The 14,526-nt window shown below is 36.5% G+C and overlaps 1 protein-coding gene across 9 annotated transcripts in view; it reads left to right on the top strand.

Annotated features, from left to right (window-relative positions):
• Positions 1-14,526, top strand: part of DICER1 (dicer 1, ribonuclease III) — a 72,449-nt gene that overhangs the window by 13,560 nt on the left and 44,363 nt on the right. For 2 of the 9 annotated variants that reach the window (XM_034938071.4, XM_055097984.2), the window contains exons 2-6: positions 2,872-2,937; positions 3,861-3,961; positions 11,563-11,751; positions 12,388-12,550; positions 13,428-13,558. In XM_034938071.4, coding sequence (XP_034793962.2) covers positions 11,608-11,751; positions 12,388-12,550; positions 13,428-13,558 — 438 coding nt within the window. In that variant the 5' untranslated portion in view covers positions 2,872-2,937; positions 3,861-3,961; positions 11,563-11,607. Of the gene's footprint in view, positions 1-2,871; positions 2,938-3,432; positions 3,467-3,860; positions 3,962-10,557; positions 10,702-11,562; positions 11,752-12,387; positions 12,551-13,427; positions 13,559-14,526 lie in introns of those variants that run through there. The other 7 variants (XM_034938072.4, XM_063596106.1, XM_055097985.2 and 4 more) reach the window with 6 other exon arrangements.

Raw genomic sequence — 14,526 nt, 5'->3', positions numbered from 1 at the left:
GCATTTTCTATGCCGAATCTTACGGTTAATGAAACATTTTAGGTTTTCTTTAAGGGTTTCATAAAATTTTAAGAGTTTAAGAATTATGCTAAAAAAATGGTTCTAGGTAGAGGTATTTTGTATGATATGGATTTTGTATGTTCCAAGCATTTTATTTTCTCTCTACTAAGTTTAAGATCTTGTGTAATCCTCATAATAGTCAGGTGTTTCTGTTTTACAGGCAAGTAAACAATGTTAGCGAGGTAGTGGAGTCTGGATTTAAACCTTGGTATTCTGACACTGAACTGCTTGCTGGCATTAAGATAATTTTTAAAAGAAAGATAGGTACAAAGGAAAAAAAAAAGAGGCTGCTTCCTATATCCCCAGTTGCCTTACTCAGTGCCTCCTGCATAGGGGGGTATACATGAGAAGGGAGTGACAGTGTATAGATGTCACTGAAAACTCAGAATCAGTGTTTTGAGGCAAATATGTCCATTAAATACATGTTTATATGTATATATAAGTATATGTATAAATATAAATGTGTATATTAAGAGGCAAGAGCATCAATTTGCTTATTAAGTTAGCTAAAAACATCTGAGACTTTTTCTGCTCTACAACTTAGAAAAGGGAAGTAGGTAGGAGTTGTTTTCAAACAACTTGGATTCTATGTGTGGATTCATTTTCAGTGTGGCTGTTTGCCCACTTTCATTTTCATTTTTAAAAATTCCTCCATGTAGTTGGCCAGCATATTTTAGGGCTTCTCCAGTATTTAAGTTCTAAGAAATGGAATTTTATTATTTGGTATGAATACTGTTTGAGATTTGGGCTATATTTAAAAAATAAAAAAGCTAATGTTAGGGAAATACAATTAAAACCAAAATCTCCCAACCCGGAAAATTGCTCCACAAAGGTAGAAAAGAAAGAAAACAATGTTATTATTGAATGAACATTAAATCAGACTGCTGTGCCCATCACAGGCAGTCACTAAAGGGATGGCAAAGACAGAAAGAAGTCTTAACTGTTTTATGTAACTAAATGGTTACAATCCATTACATCCATATTTTCAAGATAAAATTGCTATTTTTTTTTCACATTTTTATGACTAGAGGTAGGTTTTACATTTTGGAGTCAGGTGACAGATTAGGCCCATCTCCTCCTAGGAAACCAGGTGATTGAGTGTTATTTCCCATTTCGGAGATGGCTTTCAGGTCCTTAGGAAACATAGCCAAGTTATAAGACTAGAGACAAGGGAGGGAGAAATAAAATCTGGAAAAGAAAAGGGGAAAGGGACCTCTTCCCTTTTATTTTCAGCAGGAAGAACTATGCCTCTTATTTTTAATTTGTATTTGTCCTTATGTCAACAGTCAGTATTTTGTATCTATACCATGGCTGTCCTAAGTGATGTAGGCGTGATTGCAGTTAAAATAATGCCTTGTATCTCACATAGCACTTTTGTTACTAGGAACTTAAAGTGCTTCATACATTTTTTTAGTTTTCTCTGTTAGCTTACCATGAGTATTGCTTATAGTGTTTTAATGTCATTATATTGTGGTTTTTTTCCGTTTGTTTATCCTGGAACTTTATAGAAGTCATGCATTTTGGGCTTTGTGAGAGTAGGAATGAAATCTGGATGGTAATATTTGCAAAGTTAATAATGTCAGAATCTGTGATGCATAATAACATGGTTGAGTTGAAATTATTCTGTCACCAATTTTGAAAATTCACAGCAGAAAGTTCTAGGTGCCTTTAGGCTTCAGATCTCTGTGAAAGGATACAGCCTCATTACTGCATTTAGTTGCTAACGTGGATTAAGTTTGCTAGTTTGTACTAAAACTTGACTGTCTGATATGTGGCATGCCTGTTTCAGAGTTATCTTAAAGGGGCCTATGAAACAGGATTTTGCAGGTTTGTACTTTACTTCACAGTGATCAATTAAAATGAGAAAATGACCTATTAGCTTTGAATTACCAGTATAAAATAAGTTGCTATTATACTTGACATATTACCTTTCTAATGTATGTATGGAATTATCAATGGAAATAATGTGGATAACTTAGCAATAATTTTGTAATAGTTGGGTTACATTGAATTTTAAAGGATTATCAACTTAGTAATTTGATTATGGCATTTCTAGGAATGAGGTGAGTCTGAATTGGAAATCATCTCTAGAGGGTGACACAGCAGGACATGTTGGTGTGCGTGGTCTTTGCATCCTACTAGGTGGCGGTATAGAATGAAATTAAAAATTAAATGAAGTCTGAGGTAGCCTTAGAAAACACAAATTTGGCTGGTTGCAGTGGCTCACACTGTATTGCATACTGTAATCTGCAGTATTCAATACAGCATGTTACTGTACTGAGTACTGTAGGCAGTTGTAATGCAGTGGTATTTGGGTAATCTTTTGGGACTACAGCACTTTGGGAGGCCACGGTGGGAGGATCACTTGAGCCCAGGAGTTCGAGACCAGCCTGGGAAACATGGGGTGGCCCCAGCTCTACAAAATAGAAAAATAAAAATAAAAAACAAAAAGAAAAATGAAAACACAAGCACTGACATATTGGGAGATAGGAAGATATGCTCATATACAGCATGGTACTGATTTATCATAGTGTTTAAGTATTTTTAAAGCCAAGTTTTACTGAGGGAAAGGGTAATTTAATGCCAAGAGTTCTCCCTTCTATCTAATTGGATTGTACTAACAAGTTGTTTTTCCTGGCTGTATTAGAACATAATATCCCAATTTTAAAGGGCAGTTCTTTTAGACATGCATTGTCTTGTTGCCCAACAGATAAAGAATTTTATGAGGGATCTTAAAAAGTAGAACATTTCTTAAAGTTCGTTTTAAAAAATGAGTTGTCTCTTCTAAAATTTCTCTCTGATTGCTTTTAGGTTACCTAGGGTATGAATTAATACAGACTTGGAAACTCTGAAAGAACTTAGAATCAGCATTTTGAGGTAAATATGTATATGCCAAAGTAGTGATAAGGTTGCCCCAGTCTGCTTTGTTGACTTCTTAGCAAAACAAATTTGTGTATGAAATGAGAACTTTAACCTCCATGAGAATGTCTTTTAAAGGACTGGAAGTAGTAAAAAGAGGCCACTGCCAATTTGTTTTTCCTGAGCTTATGGTAGTGGAGACATTGCAGAAGGCTCAGACCTGAGCGCAAACCAAGTCTGATGTCAGATCTAACAAAATCAGTATTTGTTGATCAAATTGAACTTTTTATATCTACATTTTATGCTTTCTTAGTTTTTGATTTATAATCTCTTTTAGAGAGCCACCCCAAATTTAAATTTATGCCCGACATTAACATTAACAGTGTTCTTGAATTATTTTATTTATAAATTAATTCTATAAAAATGTATAGTGTAGATGTAACTGTTCTTTTGTGTTTTTAATTTCATTTTGGGAAATTGGAATTGCTGATGGATTTCATACCTGTGTTAAAGAGTTACTACTGGGTTATTTGGATTTCTCAGCCAAGTACGTCTTCTGGTGACCTTCTTTATTTCTTTCGTATATGTGAATTTAGGAAATAATAGCTATTTTTTTCATTTTTCTATAAAATACCATCTTTAGACTTTATTTACTTTGATTTCCTTATATTAGCTTTGAAATCTTTTTTTGAACTTTGCTCTAGCTCTTTATTTCTCCCAGATCTCTGGGAATTAGGCATGCTATTGTAGCTTATTCTCTTGTTCTTTGTTTTAGGGTAAGCCTTCGTATCCTAAAATAATCTAAATGCCTTTTGTTTAAAATTTAATTCAAAATAATGGTCTTTTATTCAACTCTTCATATCAATAGGGCTCTCTCATAGATGTGTTTCTGTTCAGTTTACAGGAATCTTAAACTTGGCTATTTTTGCATTTATTTTTAGAGCAGAAGCTTGGGCATGCTGTGATTTTCCAATAAACTGCTATCACAATGTCAAAATGCAGTTCAGACCAGAGCAACACAGAGATCTCAAACATTAAAACGGTAAATCTGTGATTCATCATGTGGAAAGAGGAAGAGAGTTTATTCTTGTCTTTCTTGTCTTTTGCTAAATTACAGTCATGCATTGCTTAATGACTGGATATCTTCTGAGAAATGCATTGTTAGGCTATTTTGTCATTGTGTGAACATCATAGAGTGTACTTAATTAACATAAACCTACATGGTATAGCCTATTATACACCTAGGCTATATGGTATGACCTTTTGTTCCTAGGCTACTAACCTGTACACCATGTTACTATATTGAATACTGTAGGCCGTTGTGACACAGTGGTATTTGTATATCTAAATATACCTAAGCATAGAAAAGGTACAGTAAAAATACAGTATCATAATCTTATGAGACCATAGTCTTATACGGGGTCAGTCTCTAAAACATTGTTATTGGGTGCATGACTGTATTTCTAAGTGCATAATATGTGGAAACTATGAAACAACCTCACTAGTTTCATGAGGGTAAGTTGTTTGACCAGAAATTTAAAATCTATAGTTGAAAAACAGTCATGTGGAGTTATTTTGGCTCTGCAAAAGCAGTTAATGGTAGCCAGTTTATCTGTGAAACTAGAACCTTTACCTGCCAGCAGAGATTCAGATCTTTTCATTAAGGCCAAGTTTAAAAAATCTGTTCAAACATGCCAAGAAAGTAAAAATTGGCAAAATTATAGGTTTTCCTGTTTTTATATTACAGATTACCTGTTGGAATTTTAAGTCTTGGATTTGTTTTCCCTAAATAGAAAGTGCATTACTGGGGCCAGTTATTGTCCACTAAATGAATGAAAATTAATTTAAACATTGTAACCTTATGGAAAATATAATTGGAAGGGTTAAATTGTTGTTCTTTATGTCCTTGTACATCCTCTCTCCTGCACTCATCTCTCAGGGCTGGTAGGAGTGGGATAGATGTGTGTTTCCAAACCGAATAGAAATATATCTTGATCCATCCATGATTCTGTTCTGTGTATTATTGTGTGGACATTCATGAGTCTCTAATTCAGTTTGTCAAATATTTACTTAAATGTATATACAGAACATTGTAGCAGGAAATTTAAGAGGTGCAAAGAATGAGACTCATGTCTTGTTCTTATGGAGCTGTGCTCCAGTAAAAGAATAACATGTATGTTGTGTATGTGTGTCTATGAATGGCTCTGAAAATCTGTGATAGAAATTATGAAAGGCAAATAGAAGCTGTTTGAGGTTTTAATGTCACTCAGGTGGACATTGTTTTCATTCTAACAACCTGCAGTTTTTGTTTACCATGTCCTGGATGTGGTTCTGTACAGTGGGTAATACAGGTAAGGGTAAGATATGCAGCTCCTATATCCAAGGAAATTCTAGTCTAATTGGTCATATTTTAGTGAGAACAGAGTTTTAAGAGAAATTATCTAAATAAGAATTCATATAAAATTACAGAAGTACATTTTATGGATTAAGACTATACCCCAAGCCTCTGTAGTATAACTGCTAGGATCACTTGGATTGAGCACATAGGATTGAAATACAGGATTAAACACTTTCAGTTGGTCAGTCAGGGAGGATGCATAATATGCTATAGGCTTTCAGCCAACAGGGATTACTCTTCTGTTGTGGAAATTGCTGGTGAATGGTGATGAGGCAGCAATAGGATAGCATTCTAAGCCGGGTGAATAATCTGAACATAAGGTTACAGGTCGGCAGAGGTCAGGCAGTCATGAGTGGGGGCAGTACTTTTCAGAGTACATTTGGTACTAGATATCACAGAGCATAGTGCTTTGCTTAATTTCCTTTTTAAATATCAACTTTTTAATGAATTCCATTCCAGTAGTTTGTATTATTTTCTTACACATGGTTTTTTGTGAGAGCTGATAGAAACCTTAATCTTTTCAGGTATTTTTGGTTAGAGATGTTATTTCTGTATTTCTTTATTGTTTGATATTTATTTTTACTATATAATGTATCTATTTTCTCTTTATTTAGAGCCTAAATGTTGATAAATGTAACCTTTCATTTCTCTGTTTGTTTTTTTTTTCACTTTTTTTCTCAGATTGATTCTTAGAAACCAGCTACGTATCATTTTTTCTAAACCCTGTGAAAGTTTTAGGGTGGGTTAGGGCATTTATGAGAAATGTTGTGTTTGCTAAGAAAAAAAAAAATACTCTGTCTTTTGAAATGCCAGGAACAGAACCTGGACACTGAGTGAATTTGCAACTCCTCCTTTTCCAAGCTCTTTACCTGCTGGTTTGTAGGAATAGGATCCACATACTTGAGTGAAGTTGGTGTCTTGAGGTGAAACCGGGCCTGAGAAACATTGGAGGTCTAGGGCTTATTTTCCAGATAGAATTGAGTCTTTGTTGGTCTTGGGCCAGCTTCCCTGCCCTGCCTGTTTTCTCCTTTGTGATTTTATGAGAACAAAGGAGGAAATAGGCAGGCCAGGGAAACGCTCTCTCTCTCCCTCTCTTGTGCCGAGGAAGAACTGTCCAGAGTTTTCCTCAATTTGTTTCCGAAACAAGCGGCTTTGCAGTTTCAAAAAGAATTTACTGATAGCAGAAAGTGAAAAAAATATTCCTAAGGACAAATAAGGAGAACATTTTCAAAGTCTTAGAAGCTTCTTGGTAGAGCTCATCCCTGGTTTTTTGGAGTCTAAGACCCTTGACTTTTCCCTTACAAACAAAGCTTTTCACCTTGCTTGGGGTCTGGCTGCAGTACTTGTTCATTATCTCAGTATTTGTGGCCTGATGGCTTTCTGCTTTGGTCCCTGACTTTTTTCCTTTCCCCTTCCCCTTCCCCTTTCCCTTCCCCTTCTCCATTCCCTTCCCCTTTTTCTTTCCCTTTCCCCTTTCCCTTTTCCTTCCCCTTCCCCTTCTCCATTCCCTTCCCCTTTTTCTTTCCCTTTCCCCTTTCCCTTTTCCTTCCCCTTCCCCTTCTCCATTCCCTTCCCCTTTTTCTTTCCCTTTCCCCTTTCCCTTTTCCTTCCCCTTCCCCTTCCCTATCCCCATTCCTGTCCCCTTTTCCTTCCTCTTCCTTATTCCCTTCCCCTTTTTCTTTCCCTTTCCCCTTTTTCTTCCCCTTCCCCTTCCTCCTTCCCTTTTCCTTCCTCTTTCCCTTCCCCTTTCCTCTTCCCCTTTCCCTTTTCCTTTTTCTTTTGCCTTTCCCTTCCCCTTCCCCTTTCCATTTTCCTTTTTATTTCCCCTTTCTCTTCCTCTTCCCCTTTCCTTTCCCCTTCCCTTTTTCCTTTCCCTTTCCCCTTTTCCTTTCCCCTTCCCCTTTTCCTTCTCCTTCGCCTTTTCCTTCCCCTTCCTCTTCCTTTCCCTTTTCTTTCCTTTTCCCCTTTCCCTTCCTTTCCCTTTTTCCTTCTTTCCTTCTTTCCCTTCTTTCCTTTTTTTCCTTTCCTTTCTGTTCATATCTGTTCTTTGCTTTCCTCTTTTCTACTTATACCTTTTACAGGAAGTGATAATAGTGATTTAGAGAGTGTCATTTGGTTTGCTTTTATCCCAGAATATTCAACTCAAGCTAGCTTGGATAGTTAAGGAATTTGTTGGCTCAGTTAATTGGAAAGTCCATTGTTAGGCTGGGCTTTGAGTTTGGTTGATCCAGCAGTTTATTGATGTCATCAATGACCCAGGTTCTTTATTTTTGCCATCTGCGGTGCTGGTTTCATCCTAAGGCTGGATCTTTTCATGGGTCTATGTAGTGTAATTGCAGCAGCAAATGGGGCTAATAATTTCATGAGTCATCTTTAGAGGGAAAGAAAGACAACTGCTTCTCTTCAACCATCAAATGAAAGTCCTAAATTTTTTGCTGTTGGATGAGCATGAACCAATTCCTCTGGCCAGGGGTAAGTTGTATGCCCATCAGCTTAGGTTTGGGTGACTGGCAGATGGCAGAAAATAAGAAACTAGAGCCTAGGCAGCATAGCGAGACCCTGTCTCTACAAAAAATTAAAAAATTAGCCAGTCGTGGTGATGCACACCTGTGGTCCCAGCTACTTGTGAGGTTGAGGCTGCAGTGAGCCATCATTGCGCCACCGCACTCAGCTTGAGTGATCGAGTGATTCTCAGTCTTGGTGAAAAAAAAGAAAAAAAGAAACTGGATCCTTGATCAGTGAGCCACTGTTTGACTGAGACCACGCTGAGTTGAGCATGGCTATTACCTGTGGAGGAAATGGAGTATTTGAGAGCTAGCCAGAATCGCCTGTCCTTGTGCTTTTGAATACATAAAGGAATGAAGTATTTATTTATATTTGAGCAGAAAATGAAGAAAAAGATTTATGTTGCAAGAATAATAGGACAAAAATATGTGCTGTACCCATTTTGCCCCACTTGCTTTATCAGCTGTGTGTGTGTGTGTGTGTGTGTGTGTGTGTGCGTATCTACATGTAGATTCTTTTTCTGTACCATTTGAGAATAAGTTACATGTATCATAGCTCTTTACCCCTAAATACTTCAGTGTATATTTTCTAACAATAAGGGTATTGTCTTACATAGCCATAGTCAGTTATATCAACTTCAGGGAATTTTAACATTGCTGTTATCTCGTTTTAAAAATGAATTCAATAATGTCCTTTATGAATGAGATCACTATTTATGTTCTTTGCAACATTATTCATAATAGCCAAAATATTGAAACAATCTAAGTGTCCATCAACAGATGAATGGGTAAAGAAATTGTGATACACAAACACACATGGAGGAATATTATTCAGCGCTAAAAAGAAGGAAATCCTGCCATTTGCAAAAATGCAGATGAACCTGGAGGACGTAATACTAAGGATAATAAGCCAGGCACAGAAAGCCAAATACTGCATGATGTCACATGGGAATCGAAAAAAGTAGAGTTCTTACAAGCAGAGTAAAAGAGAAGGCGTAGAATGTGGGGAGAATGGGGAGATGTTGGTGAAAGGTACAGAGTTACGGTTACATGGAATGAGTTCCAGTTACATGGAATGAGATCCAGCATACAGCACGGGGTCTGTAGTGGATAACAGTGTATGGAATACTTGAATTTGCTGAGAGAGTAGATCTGAAGAATTCTCACCACACCAAAAAATTGTAGCTATGTGAAGAGATGGCTATGTTAGTTAGCTTGACTATAATAGTTCACTGTGTATATGTGTGTCAAAACATCACACTGTATACCTCCAATATTGCCCATTTTAATTAAAAAAAAAAAGTCCTTTATGGCATTTTTCTCTTTCAGATAGGATCCAGTCTAAGTTCAGGTATTACATGTAGTTGTCATGTTTCTTTATAGTCTCTTTATTTTTTCTTTTAGATTCAGAGGGTACGTGTGTGTGTTTATTACACGGGTATATTGCATACTGGTGGGAATTGGACTTCAAGTGTACACGTTACCCAAATAGTGAACATTGTACCCGATGGGTAGTTTTTCAACTGTGTCCCCCTTTATCACCTTCCTCCCTTTGGAGTTCCCGCTGTCTGTTATTTCCATCTTTATGTCCATGTGTATCCATATAGTCTTTGTTAATCTGGAACATTTTCATAGTTTTTCTTTGTATTTTATGGCATTGACATTTTTGAAGAATACCCTCCCCAGCTTTAAAAAATAAAACATTCCTAATTTATTTTTAGACTATTTTTCTAAAGTTATTTATTGTTATTACTAATGTTATCTATATGAGAAGAAATGGTGACAGTTGTAGGGAGGAGGGGGTGCTGCTGGTTCCTGGACATACCTGGTTTCTGGAAGTGGGAGAAGATGTGTTGGGTATTTACATCACGGCCCTCTTTTCTCCTTTGTTTTATATTTTCATCCATCATCAGAACTTAGACTTGTTTCTTGGTACCTTCTACCATGTCTTCAATAAGTCTAGGATTAGCATTTGGGTTGGGTGAAAGTGAAGGGTCAGGCTTAAGGGTGAATAGTGCTAGACAGTATGCAGTCTGTAGTCATGAAGGAGAATTGTGGAGGTATCACGAGAGTGGATTCCAGGTGAGAAGGTCAGTGATGGGACCCGCAGATCTTAGCCTTGGGCCTTCAGAGTGGCCTCCTGATCTCAGGCATTTTGGTAAAATAGACTTCCACATAGGGTTCTTGGCAGTTGTATTAAGAAAAAAGTTTAACTGATGAGCCTGCAAGTCCTGAGAGCTTGCTGAATTTGGGAAAGTGGGTACTAGGCTTGGGTACTAGGGTAAAAGGAATGGCTGTTGGGGCTTTGATTCAGCAGAGAATTAGCAGATTATTTTTCGTGAAGAACATAGTTCTCTTTGATCCAGGGAAATTATGGGTTAATATTATCTCATAAAGTACTCTGTGGTACTTTGCTTGTTCCCTTCTGGAAAGATGATGAGCGTGATTGTGCTGTCAGGCCTACAGACGTGCTGTCTTACTGGGCTCTCAGCTCCGGCAGTGGGGTGCCCCTGCACTGCTTACTTGAGATAGTACTTTATGGTAGCTGAATGTTGAATTCTTGTCAACAGAATTAATTTCTCAAATCAGAATTCAGTATTGTGTTGTATAAGAGACCCTACACTTGAGACTTCTTGTTGAAATAGTTGCCACAACTTAAGTCATGTGTTGTACTTAACATGTCAGGAGATTCAAAAGTTTTGGTTGTTAAGTAACAGAGTTGAATTATCTCTTCCAGTTTCATAGAGTAATAGCAATGAACACTCCAAAGCAGTGCAAGAGAGGAAATTCCCTTCTGTGGGGCGAGGAAATCCTGCTGACAGTAAAGCCAGTGGTAGGCTTTCACACAGATATTTGAATCCCTGACCCTCTGTTTGAAGGGTAGGAATTTTAAAGATTCAGTTTTTATCATTTTACGTAATCAAATTTATCTGTGGGAAAAACTATATGAAATATAGAAAGTGCTTAGATACCATGAAAAAATTTTTATTTCACAGAGTGGTGTCATTTGTTTTAATTTATCTAGGATATGTATAATTTTAAAGATACATATTTAAATAGTCAGTTGTGCATTTATAATAGGTTGTCAATTGAGAAAAAGGCCTGTGTTCATGAGCTATTGATAAAGTGACAATTTTAGCAGGTGTCTAAATCTTTCGTGGTGCAGGCACAGTGCTAAGTGCCTTCCATACATTATCATTTTATCAGTAACGTCATAGAATATACAAAGAATGTTCAAAATTTATTTATGTGTATATTTACATATTTTATATATGTACATATATTTAACAAGGCATCATGCTGTACATATTTTCTTTTAAAGGTTTATTATGGACATTGTTCTATGTCAGGAACTACAGAGATGTGTTATAATCTTAATGGATTCAAAGTATTCCATTATATAGTCATACCATAATTTATGTAGCTTATTTTTTACCAGTAGATTTTAAAGTTATTTCTTATTTTTAAGTGATAATGCAACAACAAATATTCATGTACATCTCTTTGTGCAGTTGCTTGATTCATTCTTTAAGACAAATTTCTAGGCATGGAATCACTGGGTAAGGTACAGAATGCTTGACTCCTAAAATGATCCTCTTAGATCAAGAAAAAGCTAAAACAATTATAGGAAGAGTTTGAATGGCTCATAGGAATGATATTCTGATGTTTCTCTTGTTTCTGTGCTTTCTTTGTTTTTAACCCTGCATGATTGTGTAATGGTATTCTTTTTCCCTTTTGTAGTAAGCTGTGCTAGAACAAAAATGCAATGAAAGAAACACTGGATGAATGAAAAACCCTGCTTTGCAACCCCTCAGCATGGCAGGCCTGCAGCTCATGACCCCTGCTTCCTCACCAATGGGTCCTTTCTTTGGACTGCCATGGCAACAAGAAGCAATTCATGATAACATTTATACGCCAAGAAAATATCAGGTACTAATGCGAACACTAATACTGGAGCATTCTACACTAAAATGGAATACATTAGCATATAGTTGACACAACTTATATAAAACTCATTTACCCTTTCAGGCCTCCCACTTCTGATTAATTTTCTCATTTAAAATACTTTTATTCTTAATAGTCCTTTTCTTTTCTAACATCTGCTGGGTAATTGGATTTGATAGTTGTATTTGTGAAGTTTCTTTTTTCCCCTTCTGAAAACCTCACTGTTCCTTAATATTCACTTGGATGTGTCTGTCCTAGTGAGCTGGGTAGGAACCTAGATTAGTTTGAAAATGTTCAGCCATGAACTGGCAGAACCACGGTTACTCTAAGTTTAGTCATTCATGTTATTCTAAAGAAGTATTCTGTGTATACAAAAATAATGCTTAAAGAAAGGGTAAATGCCATTTCAACACGTATTTACACAATACAGCTGTATATAGCAGGCATTTTATTCCTCTGAGTTATTCTCGTATAAAGACGTAGACTGTGGGGTTTTTTTGTAAATTTATTGGAGGACGATTTTAGAGAATAGTGAAATTTCCTGATTTAAAATAAAATCCAATTTTATAAATTTTGTACTTAGGTAAGAAGTGCATAACTTTTTTTTCACCATGTTTCTAGGTTGAACTGCTTGAAGCAGCTCTGGATCATAATACCATCGTCTGTTTAAACACTGGCTCAGGGAAGACATTTATTGCAGTACTACTCACTAAAGAGCTGTCCTATCAGATCAGGGGAGACTTCAGCAGAAATGGAAAAAGGACGGTGTTCTTGGTCAACTCTGGTAATAAAAAATTATTTTATCAAGTTGTGCAGGGGAAATTGGATGGGATTTTATGTTTAAACAGATTTTCTGTGTTTCTTAAGTTAAATTATTGAAGAAAGTTTGACAGATAATGTACTCATTTAATCTCTTCTGGCAGAAATTGTTTTGTCCTATTTCTTTTTGGTGTTTCTCTTAAATGTTCTGGTTCTGTATTTCTTTTGAATGGATTGCTTTTGGAACATAAGTATTGGAACATATGTACATTAGAACATAATCTAAGTTGTTACATTTATTTTTTTCTTGATGTTTTAGCTTCACCAAGTATGTCAAAAGGTGCTTAATTATGGATAATTAACGTTTGTACTTAATGATTTTGCTATATCAGTTGTATTAATAAAGTTACATGCTGCTTAGAAATTAGATATTCAGTTAAGAGTTTAAAATACTGATTTTTATATGCTTGGATTATATATAAAAATAAAAAATATAAAATGTGAACCTAAGCTGGTAGGGCACTAATATATTCATGTCACTGCTCTTTTTTTAGATTGTCTCAGTATAACTATCTGCTTTAAATACATGTTAGACTGTCTTGTTTCCATCTGATTTTATTGAAGAAAACAGGAGGGTGGCTTAGAGGAAATCAGCTATGAAGAAGAAAGGTGGTGTAGGGTTCTCTGAAGCGAGTGACAAAAAGTGAGGTGGCAAGTCTAGTAGGTGCCATTTTTTTGGAGGATAACCTTGGAACTGTGGTTTTAAAGAGGCTATCAAAAACATTGTTGGTTAGGTCTAATATAATAATAAGGATTTCTGTAGACTGTTAATCATTAGTAGTCCAGAGAGCCAACTAGGCAAGATTTCTCATATTTACATGGAGTATTATATTTGTAATTAGCAAACCAGGTTGCTCAACAAGTGTCAGCTGTCAGAACTCATTCAGATCTCAAGGTTGGGGAATACTCAAACCTAGAAGTAAATGCATCTTGGACAAAAGAGAGATGGAACCAAGAGTTTACTAAGCACCAGGTAAGACTTGTAGAGAAATTTCACTTTATAAATCCCTACAAGTTCTTGACTTGGTTTGTAAGATGATCTGTAGCCTTGGTTGTCTGATTTAGGTTTGAAAACTAATTTCCTATATTTAATCAGCCTAGAAGCTAGTCCTGATGTACTATATCTTACTGTAAGTCTTACCTTAAAACCAAATAAAGGCCGGATGCAGTGGCTGACGTCTGTAATCCCAGCACTTTGGGAGGCTGAGGTGGGTGGATCACCTGAGGTCAGGAGTTCAAGACCAGCCTGACCAATATGGTGAAACCCTGTCTCTACTAAAAATAAAAAAATTAGCCGGGCGTGGTGGCGTAGTAGTCCTAGGTACTCGGGAGGCTGAGACAGGAGAATTGCTTGAATCCAGAAGGTGGAGTTTGCAGTGAGCTGAGATCGCGTCACTGCACTCCAGCCCGGGTGACAGCGAGACTCCATCTCAAAAAAAAAACCAAAAAACAAATAAATTACTAATTTTTATTGCTCTTAACTTTGTAGAAAAGAAATAGCTTTCAGTATGATCTGCTTGCTTGAAAAACACAAATTCCTATGACCTATTTCCAACTTGCTGATAATGCGCTTTCAAAAAATTTAGTCTTGAGTTAAATGTCTTGAAACTGGAAAAATTTCTTGCTTGAGCTGTTTAGGTCTTTGACGGAGACTTCCTCTAACTGAATGTTTCCATGCAGCCAGCATGTGCTGGAGGCTCCTCTAACTTACATGTTTCCATGTAGCCAGCATGTACTGGGGCTTTTGGTGTGTTGGTCATTGGGGGATACACAGTGATTAAGAGGCGCTTCCTCACTGAACTGAAACAGCCCAGCCTACTAGTGTGCTTCACATACTGGGATAAGTCCTCATTAATAAAGCACTTAAATATCCACATAATGATAGGCTACAAAAATAACATTTATTCTGAGTTTTCTTCCAGAAAACCATGTCAGTTCAAC

This window comes from Pan paniscus, chromosome 15, assembly GCF_029289425.2.
Source record: "Pan paniscus chromosome 15, NHGRI_mPanPan1-v2.0_pri, whole genome shotgun sequence".
NCBI classification, from domain to species: Eukaryota; Metazoa; Chordata; class Mammalia; order Primates; family Hominidae; genus Pan; species Pan paniscus.
This window is presented reverse-complemented; position numbering and strand designations above follow the sequence as displayed.